General features: G+C 40.3%; 1 protein-coding gene across 6 annotated transcripts in view; it reads right to left on the reverse strand.

Moving 5' to 3' along the window:
- The window catches only part of MAP7 (microtubule associated protein 7), a 109,579-nt gene that overhangs the window by 92,237 nt on the left and 1,053 nt on the right, over nt 1–16,289 (reverse strand). The window contains exon 1 of one of the 6 annotated variants that reach the window (XM_058801224.1): nt 6,385–6,514. The exons of the other annotated variants lie outside the window; for them this stretch is intronic. Coding sequence (XP_058657207.1) covers nt 6,385–6,514 — 130 coding nt within the window. Of the gene's footprint in view, nt 1–6,384; nt 6,515–16,289 lie in introns of those variants that run through there. 6 annotated transcript variants of the gene reach the window in all.

The following is a 16,289-nucleotide window of genomic DNA, read 5'->3' on the forward strand; positions in this document are numbered from 1 at the left end:
TGAGCTTGTGTAGGAAGAAAAATTATGTACTCCCACTGAATCAGCTGATCCTGGTAATACATAGAGCTCCATCACCACTCATGGCCACAAGCAATGCTCTAGGCCAGTGCTCATTAATTTCTCTGGAGTTCAACATGACAAGCAAAAGCTTTTTCCTTAAAAATAAATTCAGACTGCTATGTACCTGGGTACAAAGCCAGCTTAGAGGGAGGGAACAGATACAGCAGTTTCTGAGCAAGCTTTGCAAACAGCAGCAAGAGCACTAAGACTCTTGACAAAACCACAATCACAAAAATATCAGGTGATAGAAGTGCAACATGTTTCTTTTAAAAACATGAGCTTAGCTATTGCCTCAATTTTTCACTGCAAAATAAAAACATGGTACTACCTAGGCATGTGTTGTGGGACACAGGAATCCATTTCTTCTTGCTGTCAACTTATTCCAAAATTGTGTTACTATATAAAGTCCTTGAAATCGTATTATTGGCATATTTTCAGGGAAAAAAGAATGCAACAAGACCTCAGAGAATTTTAGGATTCTTGGACAGATCTATCACTTTCCAGGTTTCTCTTTTTCCCCATAAGAAATGGCCATGAACCCACACTCCCTTCACACTTATTTTCTACACAGAATCATATACCAAATTCCAGGTTTTTAAAGTCATGACTTTTACAGAGCTAATAGTGAATAGGGAAAAACTCCACTGCTTGCTGTCAGTCTTTCATGAGTAGTGTTTCTTATACAAAAGCTTTCTTGAGAATTATCTCAAATAAACTGAACACATATCTTTTTGCAACTTTAACAAGCATCCTGTCCTGCAAGTACAGTAGCCAAATGTTGCATCCTATTCTCCCCAGGACAGTTCTGCTGAACATTGTGTTATCATTTAGACCTTGGATGAAATAACTGCATTTACTTAACAAAAGCTATTTTGCAAAATTCAGTCTTTCCTTGGAAGGGGTTATCCTAGTTCACATGCCAAGTTCAACTGAGTGCACCTTAACAAATAACTTAAACTTTCAAAACTATCAACATCATACTTTTTTTTTTTTACTTTTGCCATCAATGCACTCAATGTCAAGTATGCTCCCTGAGCACATGAATAGACCACAGGCTGTTTCCCCCCAAAAAAGCAGTCACCAAAAGAACTGAACAAAATCCTCCAGCATCAGCAGTAGAAGCCTCTTCTCATGGGGCTGAGCTAAAAGTGTAAGATGATTCTCACCCAGCACAGATAAGCACTGTCAGTAATCCCAGCATACACTTTGATGAACAGGATGTGTTACAATACAAGCCAAGTCCTCAGACCTTGGACTTTCACTCTGAAAGCCAGAGGGACTGAACAAATCAGATTTGCTCTACTGGTCTGTAGACATATTCCCTGCTATCCCACAGACTTTCAGCATAGTCTCTTTCCTTTACTGCTTATAAATTTCTTCATGTTAGTATCTCTTTGTCATGGTTACAAATGGGATGCTTCCTGCTACCTAGCACCTACAGCTATGAATGGGGACTCCCTACAAACAGAGGCAGCAGTCTGCTGAAAAAAACACCAGTTCATTTTGTCTCCCCAACAGCTACACTGTAATCAATGAATGTAGGGCTTTTTCAAGAATGTACCTCCCAGACACCTTGAGAGGCATTTCAAAAGACCTCATTGCAATCTACAACTGCCTTGTGAGGGGAAGAGGAGGGGCAGACTCTGATTTCTATGCTGACCAGTTACAGGACTTCAGGGAACGGCCTGAAGTTGTGTCAGAGGAGGTTTAGGTTGGACATCAGGAAAAGGTTCTTCACCCAGATGATGGTTGGGCACTGGAACAGGCTCCCCAGGGAAGTGGTCACAGCACCAGGCTGACATAGTTGGAGAAATGTTTGGACAATACTCTTGGGCACATGGTGTGATTCCCAGGGATGGTCCTGTGATGGGCCAGGAGCTGGACTCAATGATCCTTGTGGATCCCTTCCAACTCAACCTTTTCTGTGATTCTGTAAATAAATGTCCAGAAGAATCAAAGATACTTTTGGACCCCTCTTCTCCTGGCCTTAGCTAGCAGAAAGAAAGGAAGTGCACAGACACATCAGCAGAATTCAGTGGAAGGTGCAGGACACCAGACCACACTGTCTGGGTTCTCAGCCCTGCCCCTTTACACAACCAACATTAAAATGAGAATTGGTTCCTTTCCTTCCTTCCATCTACTCCTTTCACTCACTTTGCCTCAAATGCAGATGGGTAAGATAGGGCTATATATTGTCAGAAAAACCTCCAGTCCTTGATTTTGGTAAGCCAGTTCATCAGCCTTTAACAACTGCTCACCATTTTTTGCCCCAAACAAACTGGAGGTCAGCCTCCTGACCAGCATCAAGAGGCCCCATTGAGAGCCACCATCCCAGGCAGTTTTGCTGGTTTAAAGTGTGGTGAAAGCCAGAGACTCCCCTGTCATGCTGGATCCTGCCTGAGGCACACTCTGCAGCGTGGGATAAAATTACACTTCCACACCCCATGCAATACCTGTTTTGTAAGTATACAGTTTCAGTTTCCAGGACTATCAGTTTAATGCACTTGAAGATGCCAAGTTCCCTTTTCTTTCAGGCATTTTAAGTTTGCTTTGGGTATAGACACACAGTAACAGACAACAACTGAACTAAAAGTTAGAAAATCTGAGTCTAAAAAGAAATAGGCGTTTCACTAACACACACAGAACATGGCAACTAAGCACCCAAACAGTCATGATATAAGAAATCTCCTCCATGTCTCTGGAAGAACAAATCATTCATCTGAAATGAACAGTATGCACAAACATCACAGACGACAGTGGCAAAATCTGCTGGTGATCACTGACATCACTGTCAGTGATGACCAGCACATTCGCCAAAGGACTGAAAAAAGCCCTTCTCTTGTTTTCAAGATCAGTGAAAGACAAAGAATCAAAGCACAAAGAGTGCTACTCTTCAGAAAGCTAAGGCAGGTATGTCTAGCTTTGTATTAGCAATACTCACTCAGTAGATTAGAAGTACCCTCCCTTGATCAGTTTTAAATAAGCAGGATGGTGAAGGATTCCATTGCTAAATTGAGTTTCACTAATTTGTCATGAATGTCATAATTATTTCAGTTATTAAGTATTCAAATCCATAACCCAGAAACATGAGCATTGTTTTTTCCAGCCTTGTCAAGTGATAGTTTCAGAAACACATTATCAACAGTTGAGAAGGTCCTCCTTCTAAGAGGAAGGAGAGGAAGCATCACTTCAAAATTTCATAAGATTGAGTAAGGTTTTAAGACTACATCCAAGGAGCACAAAATTAACAAAGCAGAGGAGGGAAATCCTCTAAGGCAGATTGAATTGCTTGTGCCTGAATTCAAGGAATGGCTAAAGCTGAAGTTCACACACACAGGATGGATACCTGTAATTAAACACTAATCTACTCAAAGTCATGTATTTGTGATTATGTACAGAACCACATACACACATTCTCTTCAGTCACAGAAACAATATCTGTTTAACTACACAAGCTTTAAGGAAACATTGAGTCTGTTAAGTGTGTGGTTCTCTTCCTGTTTGCCTGTTTTTTTGTGAATATAGCTGCAGAACTTCAGGAAAGCTGGTAACTAAACCAAAAACCAATTCAAGTGCAGAATAAGCTTCTGTAAACCCATAGAAATTGTATTTGAAGAGTGCACTATGTAGCAAAATTCCTGAATGCTATAACAGGAAAGGAGAATAAATATTGTTAATAAAGGTAAAAAAGGTTATTCAAAGTAATTTTTATTTGCACTCTTCCACGACACAACAGGATCTCAAGATGCTGAAATAATGGGTGCCATACAGATATATAACAAATATGCAGGCCTTGTCCCAAAGCCAAGAGGAGGAAGGGAAGTTAAAATATTTGTTGAAAAAGCAGTAAATACAGTTCACATCAAAGCAAAGGAAAGATCAGGAGCACATGGCTATAAAGGTCACTGCACGCTTTTAATATCTCCAGCATTGTCATTATTTGTTTTCACTGGAGAAACAAACTCATTTTGCCTACCAGACTCCTCCAATTACAATGCAGGCAGCCAGACAAGCAAAGGAATGGCCAGTACTAAAATCAATTTACAGAAAACCTCACAAAGGCCAGCCACTTTAAGATCCACATAAATGTTTGTTTCTGAAATAAAGCAACTCTCATAAAAAGTCTAATCAAGCCTTAGTAGTCTGAGAAGACCTGAAATATTAAAATATTGATTATTTTAAATCTTGTGATGATATTGAAATACACTTAATGGAGGAAGGAACTTCTTTGGAGTATCAGATCCATTAAAGGACTCTTGGGTTTTAAACTGCTGAACAAAGACAGGTCTAGCATGATAACAGAAACTGCAGATGAAGACAACATTTAGCCCATCTCCCACAAAGATGACCCTGACTTAAAATGTGCTAGAGAGAAAAAAACATAAATAAACATCTCAGTAGCTGCAGGTGCTTACTGAGCAAAAACAACAGGTAAAGAACGAAGAAAGGCAAACCCTGTAAAGAAGCAAGAGAAAACAGGCACTAAAGATTCACAAAAGCCGCATGTGGGTCCATCACCCAGTCAGAGTTGCACAGGAGTGACCTTTCTTGGTACCAGGTGAGAAGAAGAGCACCCTGAGTACATGCATTCTTCACTTCCAGGCATTCCAGCCTAACCCACCTAATGACTGATAACATTCAGATGTACAGACGTAGGTATTTACCCACAGGTATCACTGTGCAAGTGGTGCACTGTTCTAGAGACACTATGAGCTATTTTAAATATCTAGTAAAATGAAAAGCAAATTAATATCGTTGCAGCATATTTTCTACCATTTCCTATATTATTTCTCACCAGGAGCAGTCAAGGTAAGCTGACAAATTTTTTATCTTCTTAAAACTGCATGAACTTGTTTGCTTGCTATCTGTGCTACTGCTCACACACATCTGCTTACATTTCACAGCAACAAGAGAAAATAAAGGAATAATCAAAAATCAAATCTCAGTTAAAACAAGAGAGACAAAGGATAAGCACATATGTGTAGCTCCTGCAAGTAGAAAAGAGTAGCTAAGTCAACAAAGTCTTGGGAAACTAGCAGTGCCATTGAACAAAACCAGGCAAATTATTGATTTTTAGCTTTATGAACTGTTGACTCTGGAAGCCATCCAGTGGGTGATAAAGTAAAGTAATATGCTTCTTAAAACATTAAGAATTCAATAACCTCACACTAGAGTTTGGATCTCCATTTTATATGGGCAGTTTCAAATACACAGAAGAGCCAGTAAGTGCAAACAGAAGATCCTAACACAACAGACATATTACAATGACTAGCAATATATTTTTTATCATGAAGCTCTAACTAGTTAAGTCTTTTACTATTCTGAGAAAAAAAGGTACAAGCTGCAAACTCAAAAAACCCCAACAAATAAGACCTGAGTTCTGAAATTGCTTGTAAAAGCTACCAAGCTAGCTATCTTTTTCCTTCAGAAAAAGAAAATAGTCAGCTGTAAATTATTCAGATCTAATAAATACACATATTATAAATTTGCTATTTAAATGCTTTCTAGGCTCTCCTGTTACTGGTAGAATGGTAATAACTGAAATTTAAAACAGTGTCTTGAGACTACAAACTAACATTTGTTTTTGTAAGTAGCAGAATCCCTGACAGACTAAGAGTTTAAATACTAGGATCCATATAGGAAATAGGAAATAAATTATACAAGGCAGACAGTGGCTACACAGGCTTGACAGACCCGCTATAAATCAATGGCCATCAGCATCCCTCTGCCACCACTGCTTACCTACCCTAAGCACCATAAATATTTTTCTTTAACAGTTTGTTGGGTTTGTGTTTTCTGTCTGTTTTGTTTTGTTGTCAGACAAAAAGTCAGCATGTTAGAACAATGTGTATTTTTTTATGCTCTGCCAAAGGCACACTGCCCCTCCTGCATGCGAGTGGAAGTATAGACAGTTTCACATTGTCTTTGGCAAAGCTGTCTTCTGTAACAGGCAGTCACTGCATTCTGTACTCTCCAAGCCTACCCTTCTTTTTAACAGTTATTTACCCAGACTGTAAACAGAAGTTAAAGTAAACACGCAGAAGCTCACCCATATATTTCAGATGCAGGACCATTATCCCTATCAGAAGAAATGTGATTAATAACTAAAAAGTATTGTTTTCTTCAGAGCCAAAGCAGCTGATTGCATAACAAGCCAGGGGATTTAAACACACCTATCATGCACAGCACATTTGTGAGTGCCAAACTGCACCAGTCACTTACAGACTCTCTGTAGCACACAGAGGAGCTAATAAAACCCTGCTGTGCCTGCTGTGCAGCGTATCCCTCAGGCAGCCCTGATTGCACTGCAGAACAGCAACATACCTTTCAGTCTTGTGGAATTCCCATTTTTTTGCTGCTCATCCTCTTCATTAATGGTGAATAAACCTGGGGGGCTTGGCCTGGCACTTTTCTTCAGTCTCTCTTGTCGGAGGGCAATAGTTGAACCAGGCATGCTGCTTGCTGCTGCTGCCTCTTGCTTATTAAAAAAAAGTAAGAAACTCCAGCCCCTAATTAGCTGCTAGCTGCAACGCTGTCTGTTCATTTGAGCACTTGTAACAGATCCCCTATGGATAAGCAGTATGCAAACAGCTGACAAATACCAACATCTAGTCGGCAGGAAAGGCTTGCAGTCGTTTCCCTCCTTGAAGAAAAGCCCTAATCAAAGGCACATTGGTTTGGATGCTGCTCTTTGCTGTCTTAACCTGTTCAATCAGATCCCGGCCCACAGCTCCAGGTTCCTTGCAGCAGCACCTTCTTCCAGCCACAGCACACTAAAATATTCAGCACGCAGTACAAGAGGAGAAAATATGATACGCCGCTGTTAACAGTTGCCCTGACAACACGGACACATCCTAATCAAAGGAGGGTCTATGAGTGCTGTCTCCTCAGCTGCAGCGAGCCGGCCTTGGGAACGCTGTCTCCTGCACGCTTGTGGAGAGCTGGGAGCTCCTCGGCAGCAGGGGCTGCTCCTTCCTCCTCTCCAGGCAGCGGGAGAATGGAGCTGCGGTTGCACAAGCACACTGAGCGAAAAGAAGCCTGGAAGGCGCCAGGCATGAACCTGCTTTTTGCTCAGCTGTTCTGCTTATTCATGTTTAAAAATTTCAGCCTAACCTAAAACAATGAGGATGAGTCCTCTTCTGTATCTGCATGTGCTGGGTGTCGTGTGTGCCACCGCCCCCCCACCCCCTTAATCACCTTCCTATGCAGTACATACCTTTTGCATTAGGAATGCATACACCCACAATTACAGGCAGGTGTTGGAACATTCTTTTCCACATGTGAAAATGCAAAAATGAGAATTTCTAGTTTGTGTGGAAAGCATGGGGCAACAAAATTCTGAAAATTCTGTCCCACGCCATTAGTTTTATAGCACCAACCTTTAACATACACTTGACAAAATGAGCAAAGTCCAAACAGCCCAGGTAGTTTTAGTTAATTGATTTTCCTCATATGCTGGCATTCTGGATTTTCTCTAAGCCATTTACAACACAATGCTTGCTCACAAGTTTTGCAATCTGAATGTTTCATCCTTCACAGCTGCAAATGCCACTATGCAACATGCCGGATATTTCACCTGAGAGACACCTTAAACTTCATCCGCTTCCACCTCAGTTCAGGGTGTGCTCACCATTTCAAAATGCTACCAAAGAAAAACTGCCAGCTGGAATCACTCTGTAATTTTAAAAGTACATTATTTTTCCTCACTTCAGGGTTGTTTTGTTTTGGTTGGGTTTTTGTTTGTTTTTTTTTTTAAGGGAATCTTGATGTAACCTGATCAGCCACCACAAGATGGTACAGACAGTAGCTGACAAATCTGTAGGTGGTTCATTGAAAACTGCGAGTCACACGGATGTATGTGATCACCTAACGACACAGGTAACAAAACCGAAGCAGGGTCAGAATTTATGACACGAACTATGCTGACTGCCACAGTGGGCTGGGGTGCTCTTTACAGAGGAGTCCTGGATCATGCTCAGCTGGCAGGATAGCTCTGTCCTTGCACATCTCAGGCTCATGAGCCAGGATCACAGCGGATCCAGAAGAACACAGCACCACCTGAAGGCTCAGCTGCACCGTTCCTCCCTCTCCAGCACAGCCACAAAACACCCAACCAAAACAGAAGCATTCTGCAGGACCAAGCCCAGAGCCCACCCCTAGTATGTATTTCCTCTTAGCTACACCTTGGACTCTGGGCGTACACGGAAGCTGCACATGATGTCATTTGTGTGCAGTTAGAGACACTTTGTACTACAGGGTGTGGACAAAGGAGTAAGGCAAGAAGCTCTAACACAAGCTGCTCTTTGCTTCAGCAATTTGCCTTCTGGCGTTTATACAGGCACCACTACTTTATTCCATAAAGAGAAAGAGCTTCATTCCTCAAATCCCATCCACCTAACCACAAACACTACCTAACAGAACACACATCATCAACAAGGTGGACAGTAGTTGGTACCATCACAATTTTTCATACGTGCCAAGGCCTGCCAACAGAAAAAAAAGTAATAGAAAACAATATTTATATGGCAGCTTCATTAAATATTGCTCCACCCCATTTCACTGCTTTAAGTCACTAAGTATGGATTTCTACCTTTTAAAAGTGTTGTTTAATCACCTTTGATTAGAAAGTCCTTAAATAGGGATTTCAAAACATGTCAGAAGTATATAACGCGCAAAAATACACCTGTCTGGAGCAGCTTCCCACCTTACAGGTATGTTTACTGTTTCAGCATGTCCATTTCCCTATTATTGCAGGAGTCATGCAGGACAGCTACAGGACTGAGAATTACTTCCTTGGTCCTTGCAGAATCCCCCATACCCATAAGAGTGACTTGACCTCCATACAAAATGTAGTAATAACCAAGTTTGATGCTTCAGGGGCTGGTGCAGATGGATTTGACCAATGACACACAGGCAACTGAGGTGTTGGCACATTTTCCTTCCTGTTGACTTACTAATGCAGAGGTGACAGAGGAAAAGTATCAACAGCACATTCAGCTTGCACAGCAAGATTTTATTTCAAGGTCCCTGTTGTTAAAAACTATGCCAGCTCACAACATGTTTTCAAATGCCTAATAAAATACAACCTACTACATATAAGGGACACCTAATATAATAAAAAAAAAACTCCATAACTTTAGGCACTTGGGCAATTTTTTTTTCTGAAAAACATTTCTAAAAATACTACTGAATACACATTAAAGGTACCAGCACCGCATAAGAGACTGTACTGACAACTCCCCCTTCCTCAATCCACTGGTTTAAGGAAGAAAAAGAAGTTCCTGAGGTATTACTAGCAGGAAAGCTTTGCTTATTTCTGCCTCGTCTCATCTACGGGGGAGCTTCTATATGAAAACTGGGATGAAAGCAACATTCCCCTGAGGGAACAAAGGGGTGGCTAATTTTAGGAACAAGGCTGTTAAACACTTAAAAAAAAAAAGACAAAACAAACAATTTTCTTAAATAACCCCTATTATTGATATTTTTCCCCCTCTAACCATTAGTCATCTATGTTTTTGTCATTAGGACAATCACAGCTGAGGTCTCTTACTGACGGAGTAAAACTCTCAAAAGATGGAGTGAGGGCAACTGTGTATCTTGAGGGCACTGGGTCATTATTTTCCTTTTTACAACACCTGCAAACTGATTATCAGTCAAACCATGACACTTAAACACACCCACTTTCACCCAGTGGACTCTATAGGTATAATTACCTGCACAAAACATCATCTGATATGCAGCAGTCTTTAACAGCAGTTTAACAAGGACTATTAGGACACTTATATCATGATACAGGAAATGTAAATATTTATGACAACACACTGAGAGATGTTTCTGCTTTACCCTCGGGTATTAAGACTTGATATCTTTACCTATGAAATGCAAAGGAAGTTGAAGCCAGTCACCATGGCTGAATTTTAGATTTGCTATCTTCTTTCATTAACAGGATTGTTTCACTCCCTGTAAACTATCCAAACTGTCCATGAGGCTCATTACTGTGATTTAGAGTATAATGAATTGCATGTAACTTTACATTCCACCTCCACTACCTTGTGAAAGCTTCCCCTCAACTGGCATGTATTTTCTATCAAGAAATAGATCAAGTAAATATATTATTTTAGCATACATTCCTTTACAGATTGCCAGTATTTCTTTGGTTTTTTCTGATTTTCTTACAACTGAAGAGGTTAAGGGCAAGGTAGTTATCTATCTTAGAATTTTGCTTTCATGTTCATGTTTTCCCTCTCTGAAACAATAGGGTTCTATTGGGAACTAAGTTCCAAATGTTTCTTTCTTGGAGAAAAAAACCCCAGGAAAATTCAATTAAAATCTCCCATCCTGTTCTGCAAAAAACATTATACCGAAAAATTTTAACATACCTAATCATCAAAACACACAAATCATATTTTGTATAGATTTTTCATATTTTCAATATTAATCATCTGTATCAAAAGCTTTTTCTAAGAACTCATTTAAAAATACATATTATAGGCAGTGCTGGATCATACAAATCTCAAATTTGAAGGGATCCATAAAGATCATCAACTCTCTCTGCCTCACAGGGCTATGTTGAAATATACATATACTAACTAAAATCCAAACTCAATCTATTCCTAGTTTTCTTCAGGAATCACATGTCTGTTTATTTTCTACTTCACCAGGTTTTGAATCAGGAAGTCAAGCCTAAAAGATGGAGAAAGTAGGGCCTGTTTTTGTTTTGTTTTTTTTTTCCCTACTCATATGAGAAAACAGCTATTTATCCAGCCTTAAAGGGCTGGAAACTTCCTTTTCTCTAGCATTTAAACCTAGGCCAAAACAAACCAGCCTTAAAAAGACAGGAGGGATTCAGCTCCGTACCTCATTTTGGGGTTTTTTTACAGTTAATTTGGAAATAGCCAAAATAGCCACTGTATCAGAAAAAAACACTTTCTTCCGTTAAGTCAACCACTGTCTCAAACACCTAATGTTTTCCACTGCTGCTCTCTATTTTCTCTTCCTTCTACCTCTTGTTTTCCAAAAGTGACACATAATAACCTTGTCTTTATAGAGGTATCTAAATTTCTCTTCAAAGATATCTCTAAGGCCTCAATTTTATACACAAGATAATAAAGGACCAGCCAATTATTTTTACTGCAGTAAAGTTTAACTTTACTCAATTATTTTTAAACAATTTCAGTATATAAACATCTGATATAATAATTGATTTCTTCTTTTCCCCTTCTTGGAAGGAAAAAAAATTGCCTCTTGAATTAATCAGTAAGAATATAAAATGCTAGAGAATAAGGAGGGAAATCTTCTTCCCAGTCTGCCGTTCTGACGTGCACAGTGCCACACACTGGACCAAGGGCTGTTAGAACTCATCAGAAGTGACTAGGCAGAAGGTAAGTGTTAACTGTTTCCCCTTCTGTCAAAGAAATCTAAATCTGTGTGCATTTCCATGCATAGGAAAAATTTAGGAGAATGCTGGAAGCCCTACCCTGTTTCAGTCAAACTCATTCATCAGCACAAAAAGGCACATGAACATGAGGAACTCATCAAGAGTCTCATCGTTCACAAACACTTTCCACACACACACACCAATAAAACAATCAAATACAAGACTCACATTAACAAGTCTGTCACATGTTTTGATTAAATTTATTTGCATAGTATGACTAACTATAAACATTGCACAAGACACACCATGATGAATCAAAAACATATTTGATCATTCTTAGTCAACACTATTTATATATAGCAGAATGGTGTTGGAACAGGCCCTATAGTAGAACATATGCAATTTCAACCAATGGTCAGTTAAATAATGAAAGGCAGCAAGGAATTGGGAGGTCACAGGACAGTAGCAAAAAGGAATTTGGTAGAAGACAGAAGTTATCAATTCTAATTGCCCTAAAACTAATACTGAGGGCAACGTTGTCACTGCTTCTGTCTGGGGAAAAAAAAAAAACCAAAAAACGACAACAACAAGATTATTTTTTTAGAGTACCTAAGTTTAATACGTATCAAGAGAACCAAGCATTTGTATAGCACTCAAAATTAAGAGCACTCACATACTAAGTTTTCAGTAGAAATGTAGAAATGAATACTTCAAAGACAAGGCTCCAAGCTTTTTTTCGCAGAAACAGGGACATGAAAGAAAAGGAGCTATGCCAAGACCAAATTAAAATTTTTTCCATTGTTGTATTACCAGCATTAGTATCTGCTGGATGGAATCCTGTGAACTGTGTTAATTACCAGTGTTAATTACCAGTGCTTTACTGACATCTTAGTTTCCAACATGTTTCTTAGAGGATGACTCTAGATGTCTGGACTTTTGGATAAGGAAGAACAGAGTTTCAGACAGAGAGACAAGGATATATTTGGAGACATCAGTAGTTTATTTCTCCCCTCATGAGTCTCACAGTGACTCTCCTTCTGGAGCACAAATCATTCCATCACCTCTCTGAAGAATCTCATCGTCAAAAAGAGTCAGGGTTCTAGCTCCATTTATATGAACAGCAGGGCAGCCTAGTCCTGCATGTCATCTTAGCAGACACCTTACAGTTGTTTCCCCTGAACTCTGACAGATCTCCTAGAATACATATTTTCAGGCTTTGTCCCTAAAGCCTACTGGTTTTCATGAAAGCAACTATCAACACTAAGGGAGAGGTGCAGAATTAAACCTGAACCAGTTTCACAAATACACCATTTCTCATGCATATGTAGGGTAAAAGAAGAATATAATATACACAGAACCTTTTCTGCCATAGTTCCAGGCAGACCACTGCATTTGTCTAATACAAGGATTATTGAGAGAGGGGATCCCCTCCCCAAAGGAAGGGCAGATATACACAGACACAACAACAGCAGCAGCACACTGTGGCTTGTATTGTGGATGTAGACTTACTTTGTTTTCTGCTTGAGGAAATATGTGTATGTTGCTGCAAGATGATACAGTATTTACATTATTGAGGCAATAATTTCTCTGATCATTTAATTACCTTTAACACCACAAATAATTTTCAGATCTAAAGTATTAAATTTGTTTATCTGGGATAATAATAAATCATGCAAATAAAGTATCAGCCATCTCAGAGTACTGTAAATTTACAACTTTTTGCGGTTTGAAACAGCACATACACAAGTACATCTCTTTTCAAAGCCAAGCCCAAGGAAAACAGCAATGCATACTACTTGAACTAAATTAGTAAAACCTCTTTTTCTGTACTGGAAGTACCACATAAGCCAGCTCTTTGACCATCACTTAACAGGCCTGATTCTTCATAAACTTTTTTTTTTAATTGCAGTGTTTGGCTTTGGGGCTTTTGTGTGCGTAGAGTTTCTGTGGTTTTGAACTTTTGGGGGGGGAATTTTTTTGGACAGGGTTGGATTTTTGTTGTTCAGTTTGTGTTTCTTGTGGTTTGTTTCACACACATACCTCATTCTTCTTTTTTTTTTTTTTTACACTAGTAATGCTGGGCGTAGGTGGGTAGAGAAAGCCTGACTCCCATTACACAATAAGCACAGAAAAAGGCACGTTTGAACTCTTCCATAGCGTGTAGTCCTTGCATAGACATTACTTGACCAACAAGAGATACCCAGACACAGTACTTGAACAGCTTTCTGAAGCTGAGGGATGGCTTCTATGAGGATCTTAACCTAAATTTAATTTAGTTGTATCATTTTCATTCTACAAGGTACTGAAAAATCTGAGTCTCTGTGCATTCAGTACTGCCTCAAAAATCATTAATGTGGGACCAAAGATATAATCACAGGCTCTGAGACACGATTTCATAGCTTGAATAGATTTTCTTTAGAGGGGAGGTGGCAGTAGAAGAATTGCAGATCCACGATTTATACACCAAGAGATAGAAAGGGTTCGCAATGTGCTAACGTTTAGATAATCACGGGTGGAAATCAGAGCACGCCCACCACACACAGGCATCGACACCTGCAGCGTGTGTGTTCCCAATTCCCGCACCTGGGAACAGCTCCCACAGTGCTGTTCACGGTACGGGTGAGCACAAGGAGCCCTGGCTGGGGCAGAGGTGCCCTCGGGCGGTATCGCAGCCTGTACCGGAGCACCGTGACATCCCTTGGTGCCGGGGCCTGGGCACGGGCATATCCATCCCCTCCTCCGGCCACTGTGACCGCCCTGCACCCGGCAGCTCCCCTGGGAAGGACATGGATCGTCTGAGAGACAAAAACCGCGTGTCTCAACGCTGTCGTGTAAATCCTCCCCAGTAAAACACGCTGGAACCGCTGGGAAAGAGCCATGGGAACCAGAGCACGCCTTCAGCTCCCAGACACTCTATGCTTTCTGCACTTCTGCGTTTTCCCGAATAATTTATCTCTTTGTTAGGAAATAAAAAATAAACACAGAAAGATGAAATTTGATTTCTTCTCAGATGGAGAAAACACCAGGCTAAGCAAGCAACAAATAAAAAGTCCCATCAGCAGTTAAAGAGCAAACACCTCAAGTTTTCAGCTTTCACAAGCCACCAGGCACTGACATGATTTAAAGGGCAGATTTGTTTTGTAGCAAAAAGCACAGAGTAATACTAAGCTCACTTAGAAGAAAGCGCTAACTACAACAGCACACAAAACCACAGCATTAAAGCTTCTTTGCAATGTTACAAACACATAGCTTTCTCTGTTATCCCAGAGCTTAAGTAAATTGTTACCTGTGCACAGAGCTGGCCAAGGCAGCCTAGAGCACGCATGGGGAACTCTCACAGGCAGAGACATGCCTATGTTTATGGATGGGCAGCCAAAAAATGAGGCGCCTCAGAAGCTTCTCCATGTGGCATTCCCCACAAGAGGGCTCCTCTCATCTCAGGAATCACTGAAGAGCTTATTAGCACTATTAGATGCTTAAGTAGCTATGACTGAAAAATTCTAACTGGTGTAACTTAGTATATCCCCTGAGCACTGTACTCACTTTGCCATCTATAAATTTATGAATGGCAGAATAAAAAAAACCCTTCACCCTGATAATTAAGCCATTTACCCAAAGAAAGCTAGTTAAGTGCAGCAGACCACCTGCCAATAAAGGGATCCACCTGTAACATCCTCCTGCAAAACTCTTGAGGTGATGTTGAAGCTTTCCCCAGGATCAGCCCTGAAAGTCCATGTGTGTAGCCACAGAAGGCGAGGAAAGAAACAAACCAGCCACGCACCACAACACACACAGAGCTTTGTTTTTCAACAGAGGCAATAGTTTTACCAGTAGCTAATTTCACCAAACACAGATGGGATGTTGACCTTCCTGAGGAGCCGGATCCAAACACAGGTGCTCCGCCTGCAGAGCAGGCTGCAGCCACAGCCATCTGCATGGCCCTCCCTGGGCACACACATCTGCTCGCTCATGGATGGACCAAAGCAGCAGATCCCTGATGTGCTTTGAGGTTCTTCCTGTTTGTGAACACCTGCAAAGTGGTCCCTGTGATAACTCAGAGACCTAAAAGGATCTCAGCAGACAACAAACGTCACAGAAAAGCTTCATAGTTAAGCTTCACAGATGTTTAACTCCGACGTTTCACTCACAAAGAAGTTTCAAATGAACTTTGACAGCACAAAGTAATTTGAATTCAAAATACTCAAGAACTTATGCAAGCAGATCCTTCAGTCTACAGATGTCCCAATGAGTAAAAGTTCAACACAGCAGCTTGAAATGAAACTATAAAGCGAACACAGAATAAAACTAGGCACATAAGTAATTTTAAAACAGAACATATGCAAAATACATATCATCTGTTGACTCATCTCTAGTTTTGGTAGGTAATTATAAAAAGACTGATAATCCAGTTAAAAAAAAAAAATCACATCAGCAATGTAAAGTGGAGAACTGGAAAAGAATTTGTTAGAAAAGGCTTCAATAAACCAGTCAGTTCTTCCTGTGGAAAGGGAAGTCAATGTGGTTGTAAACTCTGAACACATAGGAACACAGATGCACATCCTTTCTGAAGATGAACTTTATGGTGATACCTGGGAGTGACTTGTAAGGATTTCTGAGCTATATTCTATACTTCTAATGAGGACAGCACTTGGGTGAGTCTGCCCACAGTCATTGCTTACGACTGCATGTCTGCATTACATAAAGTATGTATTAAAAATATTATACTGAGAAAACACAATCAGCCAACAGCCATATGGCCTATTCATATGCTGTTTTGATATAAAAACTCACTCTTTGATTTAGAGATAAACTTGGGCTTGTGTTAGAGAAGGACTAGCAAAGGGTGAGTGGA

The sequence above is a fragment of the Ammospiza caudacuta genome, chromosome 3, assembly GCF_027887145.1.
Source record: "Ammospiza caudacuta isolate bAmmCau1 chromosome 3, bAmmCau1.pri, whole genome shotgun sequence".
NCBI lineage: Eukaryota > Metazoa > Chordata > Aves > Passeriformes > Passerellidae > Ammospiza > Ammospiza caudacuta.